At 45.8% G+C, this 13,821-nt stretch overlaps 1 protein-coding gene across 1 annotated transcript in view; it reads left to right on the top strand.

The window, feature by feature from the left end:
* MCC (MCC regulator of Wnt signaling pathway) overlaps positions 1–13,821 on the top strand; it is a 225,746-nt gene that overhangs the window by 189,268 nt on the left and 22,657 nt on the right. The window contains exons 13-14 of the mRNA XM_077816346.1: positions 405–588; positions 10,614–10,848. Coding sequence (XP_077672472.1) covers positions 405–588; positions 10,614–10,848 — 419 coding nt within the window. The remainder of the gene's footprint in view (positions 1–404; positions 589–10,613; positions 10,849–13,821) is intronic.

Raw genomic sequence — 13,821 nt, 5'->3', positions numbered from 1 at the left:
CCCACTCCTGTTGGCTGGTACTCTCGCTTCCACAATTTTAATGCTGTCTTAAGGGCATGTGGGTTAATATTCAAGGGCATGTGGCTTATTTAGCAAGCATAAAATGTGGATGTACAATGCTTGGCTCAAATGAGGATAAAGCACAGTCTTGCACAGAGCAAACTGTCTCTTACTTGTCCTGTCTGATGGCAGAATTGTATGTGTTTATCTCTAGCACAGAACACATGAATACATGTCATAGCTTTTCTCTTTTTCTCTGTATTAGTCTCACTTAGATCACAAATTGCTAGCTAGGTGTTAATGTCACAGCATTAAGTGAAAATATCTTTAGGAGTCTGTATTCTTGTATTAATTTTTATTATGCTCTTCGAAGCTCTGACACTGATTGTTTGCTTGCAAACTAGGGGACCAAACAGGTGATGAGAACATTACCCAGATGCTCAAGAGAGCTCACGACTGCAGGAAGACAGCTGAGAATGCAGCAAAAGCCCTGCTGATGAAGTTAGACGGCAGCTGCGGGGGAGCCTATGCGATCACTGGCTGTAGTGTACAGCCCTGGGAGAGCCTGTCATCCAACAGCCACACCAGGTAACTGCAACTCATCAAAGCTATTAATTCCCAGGCCTTTGGTTTCAGACCTGAGTAGATTATGTTGTATTCCATTTATTCAACTATCCATCCTCATGTCAGTCTGCTGGGTTCTCTTTGTTTTTATTTTTTTAAATCACTACCATGCTTCAGTGAGCTTATTCTCAGATTTGGAGCAAACTCCATCCAAGAAACGTTTTGTATAGATTTCTTGCAAGCGGGTGATTCTGATCTTTGATCTCTTTCATAAAGGGCAAAACCATAACGTTTCTTTTACTTCAGTGATTCTGTTTCCCTCTCTCTCTCTCTTCCCCTCCTTCCCATCTCATTGAAACTTGAAGCATGTACTTCTTGTTCACCGCTATTGTACTAGGGCACCACAGGTTTCCAGGGAACTGGAAACCAAAAAAGTACTCCCATCAAGGAAGGTTTTCATAAGCTTTTGGAGTGCTCAAGAATTGTTGTTTTTAAATGTCACGGCTATAACCATTTCACTTCTCACAGAAACAGAATAAGTTTCTGCCACCAGTTATAATAATTTTTCATAACTCCCCTAGCCCAAAAAACCTCCCTTTAGCAATTGACACTGTAGACAAATACTGACTGGTGGACAAATTTTTTGCAGGTTAGAGTGGATTTTTCCAGAGGGAAAAATCAGGATATTGGGATTTTTTTAGACCTTTAAAATAATAAAACTTAAATGAACTATTATTACAAAAATTATCTAGTTCAAATATTTCTGGGGAGCAGCTACTTTTTCAGTACATCTATGTATAACGTGTATACTTTGTGTCTTTGTGGCATCTTAGAGACTAACAAATTTATTTGGGCATAAGCTTTCGTGGGCTATAACCCACTTCATCAGATGCATGGAGTGAAAAGTACAGTAGGCAGGTATAAATATACAGCGTATGAAAAGATGGGAGTTGCCTTTGCCAAGTGGGGGGTCAGTGCTAACGAGGCCAATTCAGTCAGGGTGGATGTGGCCCATTCCCAACATTTGACAAGAAGGGGTGAGTATCAACAGAGAGAAAATTACTTTTTGTAACATACTGTCATTTCTGGTGCTGCCCACGCCAGCCAGTGAGGTGCCCCCTTCGAGGGGTAAACCCGCCCTGTGGCCCTTCCAGAGGTCTCCATCAGTGCAGCACCGCTCCCCGTCACAGGGGGTGCCCCACCAGCGTTTGCCTGAACAGCACCACCAGCGGGATGCAGGTTGGCTTCTCCGCCAGAGTTCCCGGCATTGGTTCCTGGACTCTAGGCAGCGTTCCTCGGAGTCCCGGCATCAATCGCTGGCAGTCTGGCGCAGGTCTGCAGAGACACGTCCCCAGAGCCTCAGTGCCGGGAGCACCCAAGTCAGTCTCCCAGTCCTCATCACCGCTCCGGGGCATCGAGGCACCGGTTCCTGGAGCCCCATCACCAGTCTCTGGATCACTGGTACAGATCACCGCAAGCACATCGACGGTCTCTGAGATGCTGATCCTCTTGCTCCTGGTCTATGGAGTGGCACCATTCTCAAAGTGTGAGGTGTTGATCTCCGGGATACTGTTCCAATCTGCCAAAGGCCACCACCAATCACAGGAGTTGTGGCACTGAGAGCCACCATCCTGGTACAGGTCCACAGTGGAGGTCTGCAGAGAGAGCCAACGGGAACGGGGTAGACGGAGGCCTCAATACCGTCCTGGTCCCCCAGACAAGTCTCTCCCTCCTCGGGCTCTGATAGTGAGGAGGAAGTATATAGAGCCCGAGGAGGAAGTATATAGAGCCCAAGGAGGAAGATCTGCCTGCAGACCAAGGTCACGCACTGGGGACATCGGCATTCCCCTCTGGGTCACCAGTGGCTGCATGGCCCCAGGGCCAGTGGCCGGCCCCTTGACAACTATGGAACCCTTGGGGGTTTCCCCATCTGCTACAGGGGCATCGGCTGGTCTCGGGGGCATCCAAAAGATGGTTGGCGACAGTCTCCCGCCCGCCCCCTGAGCCGGATGTGGAGTCAGAGCAAGCTCCCCAGGGACAGCTGGCCACGGCCGCGGCAGAAGCAGTGGAGTTGACACAACCAGCTATACCTGCCTCCTCATCATCTTCGTCCGATGAGGTGACAGCAGGACTTTCTCAAGCAGTCACTCAGGATGATGCAAGGGACCACCAGGAGCTTTTGAAGAGGGTGGCATCGAACTTGGGGCTGGAAGCTGAGGAGCTGGAAGAGCCCTTAGGCTCCCTGTTCCATGAATTAAATGCAGCAGCCCCCTCCAAGGTGGCGTTGCCATGCACGAGGGAGTGGTGAAACTAATCAAGGCCCTGTGTCAGACACCCTCCTCCCTGCCCCCCATCTCCAGGCAGGCGGAAAGAAAATACTACGTCCCCGCTAAGGGTTTTGAGTATCTACATATCCACCCCGCCCCAAGCTCACTGGTTCTGTCAGCAGCCAATGAATGCGACAGACGGCCAACTGGGTTAGATGCCTAAGAATAAGGAGGCAAAGACATAGTTATATAAATGACACAGACACTGAGATCAGCTGTGGGAAGACTCAGCTTTAGGGTCTTGCCCCAGCACTCAGGTGTCCACCTCCCTTGGAGTGCAGAACCAAAGGTATGTTACGAAATCCACCTCCTCCCTCAACGTGGAGGAAGGTATGCACAACCTCTTCCCCCCTGACCTCCGAGCCGCCGTACACAGTCTTTCATAAAGACAAGGTCCAGCTCCGCCCACACCCCGTGTTCCTCCCGAAGGTGGTCTCCGCCTACCACATGGGTCAGGATATTTTTCTACCGGTCCTCTGCCCGAAGCCTCGCGCATCCAATGAGGAGCGCCGTCTCCACACGCTCGATGTGCGGCGAGCTCTGGCTTTCTACCGCGAGCGGACCAAGCCGTTCAGAAAGCCCTCCCAACTATTCATTCCCACGGCTGAGTGCGTGAGGGGCCAGCCAATTTCCACTCAGCGGCTTTCCAGTTGGATCACTTTGTTATGCCCTGGCGGGTGTCCCCCCACCACCCATTGTGAGGGCACACTTGACTCAGGCGCAGGCCTCGTTGGCTGCCTTCGTGGCCCACATCCCCATCCAGGACATTTGTAGGGCCGCCACGTGATCTTCGGTTCACACGTTCACCTCGCACTATGCAATCATCCCCCAAACCAGGGATGACGCCGGGTTCGGCAGGGCTGTCCTCCGTCCTGGAAACTTGTGAACTCCTACCCACCTCCAACAGATATAGCTTGGAATCACCTATTGTGGAATACACATGGGCAATCACTTGAAGAAGAAAAGACAGTTACTTTTTCTGTAACTGGTGTTCTTCGAGATGTGTTGCTCATGTCTATTCCACATCCCACCCTCCTTCCCCTCTGTCAGAGTTGTCTGGCAAGAAGGAACTGAGGGTGGGGGGAGCGTGCAGCTGCCCTTATACCACGCCAGGAAGGCGCCACTCTAGGGGTCATGGGGGGCGTTCCCCCCTACGGGTACTGCTAGGGGAAAAACTTCCAGCACCTGGACACGTGGGAAGCACACGCACCTATTGTGGAATAGACATGAGCAACACATCTCGAAGAACACCAGCTACGGAAAAGGTAACTGTCTTTTATCCCCTTTTTCTCAACAGAGAATCTGAGGCAAACAGAAGTTACTGTCAGTGGCCCAAGGGCAGCAAGTCAGGAGCAGTCAGAATAGGGCTTAGAAAACTCAGGATATTTTGACTCCATATTCCACCACACCATTCTGCATTTCCTTTTTTAAATCCACGTATAAATACTTTTGAAATTTCAAGAGGGACCATGTAACATTTGCCCAGCTAAGCACAAAATCTCCTCTTTTCCCCTGTTGTTTTCATCCAGAGGACAAAGGCGTTTAGATGATGTAACTCAGACTTCTCTATAATGTGGCCCACATCTCAATAGAGAGAGAATCTCATGAGCACCCCCTGCTGTTCACAATCACATAACATCCTTGTGGCAACTACGTTTGCTTAGACAGTAATGTTAGTAAAATAGGTATGTATTTGTGACTGTCTTTAATTTTGCATTTTGTCCTTTATGAAGAAAACAGATACTCACTCTCCTTTTGTTTTTCATTTCGTTACAATCACACCTATCCATTTTCATCCTCTCTCTTTCCTGCTGCCTCTCTGCATATGCTTCTGTGCTCCCTTTTTCATTTCACCTTGCATATGCATACCTGCTCCTCCTCTCCAATTGCACACACCTCCCTGCCACTTGGCTCCCTTCTTTTGGCTTCATCCTTCCGTGCTGCCCTGGACTTGCTGCTCTATGGTTCTTTCATGCTGGAGGCTGGCAGCAGCCCTGGCTCCACCCACTGGTGGTTGCAATCACTGAAGGTGGATTCCGTCTCCTCTCTGTTGTGACATTAACCCCTAGCAGAGGCAGCAAGGCTGACTCCTTATTTCCAGCTGCTTCTGTAGGCTTTTTCTTTGTCATGGAAGTACCTGAGGGCCTGTAGAAGCAGGTGGAAACAAGGAGGGGAGCCAGTTCCATAAGACCAGCAAGTGCTCTGTGGACCACAATTTGGAAACAGTTCATATTAATGGACAGATTCCTCCCTTGATTGCACTTAACCTCTGAAATGAAAATTTTTTTATATTATATATGACTACAAGATAATCTTAATACACAAGCCTGATCTTTGCAAACAAAAGTAGTAATAATGAAGATCCTTTGAGTTGAAGTGCCGGGCAGGTTTTTTTCTTTAAATGGAGAAGGGGAAAAACCCCTTTTTGGCTAAGACTTTGTGATAAAGTGAATAATTCTCACTGCAGTTTGAAACCCCACAAAACGGGTTTATAATGGAAGTGCTGAACTTTGGCATCACAAATGAGATGCTGAATGTCAAATCACTGAACGCATTACCGAGAACACAAGCACAGGCAACTGCTGGTGACAAAGCAGGGTTAAAGATTGTAAAAGGGAGCATCTGAGATGAAATGAAAAACCAGCATAGAGGTTGTTACCAGCGAAGTGAATAAAGTAATAGCTAGCATCTCAATTTATTTGGTTGGCAGCAACCCAACTATATTGCCAATTCATTTTTGAAAATAAAAATAGCTTTGTGGAAGTCCTAATTGTTTTAATGGACAGAGGAGCATTCATCTCCAAGAAGATCCAACTGATAGCACCTGTAAAAAGAATGAAAGGAGAGAGAGAGATGGAGATTGCTGCTGTTACAATGACTAAGGATGCTGTTTTGTATTCATTGCACTACTAGTAACCCCGGCCTTCCACCGAGATGCAGGAGGGACAGTCTGTCCCATCACATGCAAAGGAAATACATTTCTACAACATGTTTTTACCACTAACCATCTGAACTTACCCAAACCTACAGCTAAATCCTCCTCTCAGAACTACCCCAGGGATTTCGGATAAGTAGCTGAAATAAAGGATTATGTTGGCCGCAATGTGGAAGTGTTGATATGGAAACGTGTTAATGCTTCCAAATACCAAAGCATGTGGTATGCTCTCAGTACCAGACTTCATCACTGGAGCAAATAGGTTTCCAAAGGAGGGAGGTGGTTTGCCAAAGTATTGAGATAATAGCCCAATATACTGTTAATTCAAATTCTGCTGGTCTGAGTGAAGGCCAGTTAATCTGAAAGGGAGTACTTGTGGCACCTTAGAGACTAACCAATTTATTTGAGCATAAGCTTTTGTGAGCTACAGCTCACTTCATCCGATGAAGTCTCTAAGGTGCCACAAGTACTCCTTTTCTTTTCGTGAATACAGACTAACACGGCTGTTACTCTTAATCTGAAAGGTTATCCCTGCCATACGGTTGTGTGCTTGCTCTGTTGTGGAGCCACTCTGACCTGGAAGATGGGTGGACAGATGTACGTGACCTAACAAATATTCCTTAAAGTAAAAGTTCAAATGCAGACACTACCATTCAAGAATGTTACATGGATTTGGGACATTCCACGTAATTGTAATTCTATAAACCCTTAACCCACAGTTATTATGGATAGAAATTCATACTGTATAAGGGATGCTGTATCCTTTTCACCCAGACAAGGTTTCTTGAATGAAAAGAGAGGTTGTAGTCAACAGCATCAGTAAACGGAGAAATATTTTATATATGCAGTGTGTTTATGTATATGCACGTGTAGTATATGTGTATTTGTACCCGTGAGTGTAGGACACCTCCTAACGTTACACCATGCTATCTAGGATCCACTGTATAGAAAATATATATACAAATTAATTGAGCATCATTTAGGAATCTTGCAGATGTCAATGATGAACCGAGCGGGTAGAATGTTTCTTTCAGCTCTTTATGAACACGGTGAGGGGAATGTGCAGAAGGAAATCATTTTTCCAAGACGTTTGATAGAGCTGTATAATTTTTTCCTACGTGCATGCTAGAGAAATAAGAGAGACATCATGCATCTGTTTTTGTTTTTTTTCTGGTTGTGACATGCTGCCTGTTCAGTTCATCCCCTAACCTCATTTGCGTTACCCTGATTGCCATCAGAAAGCATATCAGTCTGCCAAATTCAGCACTACACGGTATCTAGCCAGGGGTGTTTCCCCCACAGATGCAGCAGGGCTGGCCTGAGGATTTTGGGGCGAGCCATCAAAGTGAGTTTGAAGGAGCCCCATGTGGCATCACAACCCAGGATCACATATGCATCATGGCATTGTTTCAGTGCTTAGTCATGCAGCCCTGCACACAGGACTACTTCTCCACAATTCAGGAAATGGGGGTGGGGATTGCGGGGCTGTCTCCCCCTTTCGAATAGGGGAATAGGCTATGTACCCTTTTCCTCTGCTGGCCATATTACCTCCTCTCTTCTCTCACGCTGGGTGGGGGGATTCTGGCACCAAAGTTAGGGGACAAGGGGCAGTTCTCCTTTTCTTCTGTCCTCTTTGTACTGGCAGCTCCTCCATTAATTCCTCACCTTGTAACCAGAGGCCTCACTAGCACTTCAGCAGAGGAGCTAGCTCAGCTGCAGGCAGTCAGCCAGGACTGAGCTAATAACCCAAGTTGCCGTTACCTTCCACAGCTGTGGATTGGTCTCCAAAAAATGGAGACCTGCAGCTGTGGACCTGAAAGGTCAGTCCTGTGCAGCTGTGGCTGGTACTGTGAATACCTGGGGAGCTTTAGGAATAGTCCTCATAGCAGATGTAGAGGCCGTGCTCAGTTTTCATTCTGAGAGCTGTCTTTCCAGCAAAGAGGGCAAGGAGCATATTTTCTCTGTAAACGAAAGCTAAGGTTAACTTTGACTTAAACTCTGAGAATGTGCAGGCTGTGTAGACCCTAAATACTGTCCCTGAGTATTAGTCTCTGAGTGTGTGTAGTCCAGGAAGGCTGGAGAACTTTTTATTTTGGAACGTGAAGAGATCTACAACACCACTTGATATAGAATTGAATAGTAATTTATTGTATTGCCTGATTTTCACATCATATCTACCTCACCGAGGGCCTAGTGAGGCCTAGTTAAATAAGGTTTATAAAGAGCTTTGAGATCCTCCGATGAAAAGCAAAGTATTATGGAGAACCCATTAAAACCTCAATGTATTTTTACCCATGATAGGCTAGCTGGGTTCTGATTTACTGCAGATGGGAATTAGTGGGAGGAAAAGTGGTTTTCGCTTCTAGTAAACACGGCGCCTGTTATCCCTAAGAGAGAGAAGAAATCATTTGAAATTAGCAGAAAGCTGTAGTAAAGCCATGTAATGTGATATTTCATGAGGGGGGTAGACTTAAGGAAGTCTTTGTAGCCCTGCCAATTCTCTGTTTCCTCTCAGGCTGCCCTGGGGTTGGAATTCTCTGAAAGATCCACTGGCAATTATCTGATGCAACTTAAAATCAACACTGCTTGAGCACAAGTACAATTGAGAGGAAGGAGAGAAAACCAACCTGTTCCCCCCCCCCCTTTCTTTCTGCAGTGCATAAGTATGTAAGCAAAGTGTATTTCCATTACACGTTAGCCTGGCTCCAGCAGGAGTCCACAGACAGGGTGGGTTTTTTTCCTCCTCAAAAAAATGCTGAAAAATAATGCAACCCAATACAGAATGTGATTTATTCCCCTGCTGATAACTGAGATCATCCAGCATTCCAGACAGGCACAGTTAATGGATGACTTAACCCTCACCCAGCAGCTGATTACAGGTCCTCAGGAGACAGCAGGCAGCTTTGTCTGTGTAAGGTTGTAGAAATTGCAGTGCTGTTTCTTTTCCTTTTAGTGTTTTTGCAAGTATATTCAGCAGTGGAATGTTAAGGAACTAAAGCAGCATTGCAATTAACCTCCATAAATCTCTTCTCCCTAGAACACTGGAATGCACATAGATAGAGATGGGGCATTGAGGCTCCTCGTGCTTATCTAGAAATTGTTTTCCCTGGGTAAAAGCTCTTCATTATGTGACATGTATGGAGCGAGCTAAAATTGTGTGGCAGTTTTTCTTTTGAAACTACCTTCGGAAAAGGAATGCGACAATAAAGTCAGATGATGATGTTCTATTAGAAGTCCTGTAAAACATGACAAGATACCTCCAAGTTGAGGGATTTGGATGTCTTGTGGAAGTTAGCACTGGAATAGCTGGTCACTATTTCAAATCCAGCCCCAGGTTAATAGTGATTAAAAGACAGCACCATGACAGCAGCTGGACTTTCTGAAGCAACCTCAGGCTGTTTCTTACAGGTGTCCATCAAAAAATCACCGTAATAATTGGCACTGGCATCAGCAGACGGGGCATGGAATCTGAACTAACTTTTCAAACACAGAGATTGTTATTCCTATTCAAGGTGTGAGGCAGCATGCAGAAGTTTTCTATAGATAAAGGATTTTAGTTGTTATTGCTCTCAGCATGGCATATTTAACAAGCACTTAATTGTTTCTTGATTAAAAAAAAAAAAGTTTCATGTCAAAAGCAGTTATGCCAGCAAAACTAATTATCTGGCTTTGCAGTGAAGAAATAATTGACTCAGTATTGTGATGACATTTTTTATTCTGTTTGAAGAACTATATATTTTTTCTTTTCTGTATTTTAAAGTTGCAGAGGGGTGTGTGTGTGTGTTTCTTTTGCATATTGCAACACTTGGTCCAGGCTCAAGTGAAAAAATCGATGTTTGATATGTACTCCCAAGTTAATATTTTCCATAGTACTACACTAGCTATATAACAATATTAATACACACTGGATCCTGATAGCCATTCTTGCCTTCCTTCAGTTGCTCATTATATTCAAAAGCATGGTATGGTCTTCGGCCATGTCTCCGGAGGGACAAAAACACACCAGCACACCGTGCTCTCAAGCTCTTCATCAGCATGCAAGGGGGTGCATGCCCCAACCCTGCCTGGTACCCCTTGCAAAGCCATTCATGGATTCATAGGATTGAGCCAGATATGGTAACTTCATTTATACCAATGCCATCAACCATGGTTAAGGCTAAGATTATGTCATAGAAGTCACGGATTCCATGACTTCCAGAGACCTCTGTGACATTTTCTGCTTCAGACCCAGGGCAGGAGGGCTGGAGCTGTCACCTGGCGGGGGGGTCCTTGAACTCCGAGCCACCGCAGGCTTTGGAGGAGACCCCAGAGCTTTCAGTCACAATAGTGGTGGGTGCTGGACGCCCTCCTACCCTCCCACAGCCAGGCTTGGGTTCTCATCCCTCCACAGCCCCATTTTGTCAGGGTTATTTTTAGTAAAAGTCATGTACAGGTCATGGGCAATAAACAAAAATTCATGGAAGCCCATTTTTGGGGGGGAGGTTCCGTTTGTTTTTTATTGCCCATGACCTGTCCATGACTTTTACTAAAAATAACCATGACAAAATCTTAACCTTAATCATGGTAATTCAGGCGGCGCAACGGTCTTCAGTAGACTGTGTACGTTTGATGATGATCCTGATAAAATTATACTCTGTGGCAACTGTGAGTGTAAATGTGAATGGGTGAATCACGTGTGTGGTGTTGATTAAACAAATTTCAAATGAGGGCTGGGGGAGGAGGTGGGGGGAGAGGCTAGAGACCTGAATCCTCCTGCAAATGAGTGATGCTGTTTTTGGTCTTCCAAGCACTACCAGCTCAACTGCAAGTAGCTGTGATACGGAGTTCACAAAGGAGGATGAGCAGAGGTTGAAGGATTACATCCAGCAGCTGAAGAATGACAGGGCAGCAGTCAAGCTGACCATGTTGGAGCTGGAGAGCATCCATATTGATCCCCTTAGTTATGATGTCAAACCTCGTGGAGATAACCAGAGGCTAGATCTGGAAAATGCAGTATTGATGCAGGAACTCATGGCAATGAAGGTATTTTATGACATACTGTCTTTGCCCCTGAAGTGGCCTCTCTTCTGATTGCTTCATGGTGTTACAGAGAGGTAACTAACAGTGATGCTCAGGACCACTATGAGACCTGCACATTCCAAAGGACACTGTGACAATAGCAAGGGTGTGCACAACTTACCGCTCTCTATCCTGTTAATGTACAGCCTAACCCTGTTGCATGCCCTGTGCTATATCTGAAAGGTTGTAGCATACCCGCAGCCCTGTATCCTGTGCAGTCCATTAGACTTAAACTATTCAATAGGGACCCTAGTATTACACAACACTGTAACCCCATTGCTTGCCCCCACCACATCCAATGCAATCAGTATAGCATCCTCTGTGCTTGTTTATTTTTGTATTAAACTGTTGTGCTGCCCCCATATTTTCCTCTGCTGCAGGTATTTGAATTGCAGCACATTATGGCATTGTGAAAGTTGGGAGTGGGGAGGTTATGTGACAGTGGGGTGTTTTGCACCCGGGAGATGGTTGAGAATTTCTCATTCCCCCTTTTCCACCCAACTCCTCAAGCCACTCTTGATAGTGACTAACTGTCTCACTGCACTCTGCCTAATATCTGGTACTATATCCAAGAGCAACAAGCAGGCATATTCACTTGACGTTTCTGCTAAAAGATCAGCAATGAAATAGTTAAAGTTGACATTTTAAATTGTCATCAGACTTTCCTGTTAACACGCCTTGGCCATGAATGGGAACAGTTCGCTCCCCGGTCAGAGCTGTAGTATCAGCATGCCTGCAGACTCAGGCAGCCACCACTGCACCTCTTCATATTTTGATGCAACCTAGATATAGGAAGACACTTACTATTTTTCCTCTTTTAAAGAACTCTTTGATTCTGGAGCATAATTAGCTGTACAGCAACTTAACAATGATTGATGGACAGTTCTGCTGTTACTTACACACCAGTGTAATTGCATTATACGTGGAGCCCATGGCATACTCCCTACCCTCACTGTAAGGGCGTAGCATGCCTAGTCCCCTTTCTCTCTGAAAGAGTGTTTGGTAGAATCACAGACCAGGAGTGTTGATCATGACACTTGGGGTGGCATCTAGCTGGGTTGGAGGTCACATTCAACAATCCCAGGTAGTGAGAGAGGGCTTTAGCAATAACCAAGTCTGCGTGAGTTAATCAAGGACTTCGATCCATGGTTCTAAACTTATGACACAGCAATCAAGAAGCCACATGCTTGCAATAGGGAGATATGACAGCAGAGGTGCTCGAGGGAGACCAAAAGCATGAGACTGCATTGCTAACGTAATGTTTCATTTCCTCACTCACAAGCTTGTGCATGTACCACTCTGAGAAAACACTCAAAGCTTTGTGTACTGAGGCAGAACAAAGCCACCTCCTTTTCATATTGCCTTAGGAAAGAAGAAGGGCCTGTTAAAAACTATCATCCTTAAGGCACTCAAGTGATCACCAGTTCAGAGCAATGTCTTGAAACTGTGCTGCAACGAAGAGTTGGGGTGGGAGTAGAGGATATAGGAGCATGGAGATTTTCAGTGGTGGAGCTAGTTAGGACTAAACTGTGACCTCTGAGGCCTGATCTACGTACACAGTTGTACCGATATAACGAAGGGCTTGGCTACACTTGCTAGTTAGAGCACATTAAAGCAGCCCCGGGTGCTCTGACTCCCAATGTGTCCACACTGGCAAGGCACGTAGAGTGCCTGGACTCTGCAGCTGGAGCACACCTGGTAATCCACCTCCACAAGAAGCACAGAGCTTGCTCCGCTCTGGCTGAAACGCCTGGGCGTCAGTGTGAACGCGGTGTTGCATTACTGCGCTGTGATTGGCCTCCAGAAACGTCCCATAATCCACTTAAGTCAAGTGGCCTCTCTTCTCATTGTTTTGGAATCAGCTGCAGGAATGCAGATAGGCCCTTTCAAAGCTCCGTTTCCGACAGCCAGCATGCTTATCTGCCCTGGAACAAAGCAAGCCATTACTGTGGAATGCTGCTTGTTGTGAGTGTGTGAGAGAGAAAGGCCAGGGGGAGGGGGGCCTCCACCCCACCCTCTACAACACCCTCCACCCCACCCCCTACATTTGAAAAGCACTTTGCAACCACTTGCATGCTGGGATAGCTACCACAATGAACTGCTCTTTGTGGCATTGCAAGAGCTGCTAATGTGGCCACGCCACACGGCAGCGTTTTCCCTGCTGCGGTCTCCGAAGGCTGGTTTAACTCCCAGGGCTCTACATCTGTAAGTGTAGCCATGCCCTAATATATGATTTTATACCAATTTAGTTAAACTGGTACAACATTGTGTGGATCTTCTTATATCGGTTTAGCCTGGGCTTGTAACCAGGTTAAACCAATATAACCAGGCATAAACCATTGTAAGGCTGTCCACAATGTTGCATCAGTTTAACAAAACCAATTTAGATTAAACCAGTGCAACTTCTGTGTGTAGGCAAGTCCTAAACATACATATCAAATGTCCTCAGTTCTGCATTTGATTTCCTCCCTCTCCTTCCACTGAGAATAATTTTTTTTGGGGAGCTTTCTACAACATTGAGAAACAACCCCTCCTATTTCCTCCTGCTTTATCCTCACACCTCTGATGCTCCACTTCACAGCCACCATCTTCCTAATCTAGGAAAATTGGTGGGAGGGACTCTCTTTAGAGTCCATGGGCACCACTCTTCACTCAGCAATAGGCATTGATTCACAGATTTTAAAGCCAGAAAGGACCATTATGCTCATCTAGTCTGACCTCCTGCTTAACATAGGCCTAAGAACCTCATCCTGTAATTTCTATATCAAGCCCATTATTTCTGTTTGAGCTATAGTGTATTTTTTTCAGAAAGATATCTAGTCTTAATATAACGATTTCACGTGAGGAAGAATCCACCACATCCCTAGGCAAGTTGTTCCTGTGGTTAATTATTACCCTCATTGTTAAAAATTTGTACCTTATTACAAGTCTGAATTT

This window comes from Eretmochelys imbricata, chromosome 5 (genome assembly GCF_965152235.1).
Source record: "Eretmochelys imbricata isolate rEreImb1 chromosome 5, rEreImb1.hap1, whole genome shotgun sequence".
In the NCBI taxonomy this organism is placed as follows: domain Eukaryota; kingdom Metazoa; phylum Chordata; order Testudines; family Cheloniidae; genus Eretmochelys; species Eretmochelys imbricata.
The sequence above is the reverse complement of the archived record's forward strand: the minus strand, read 5'-3'. Positions and strand labels throughout refer to the sequence as shown.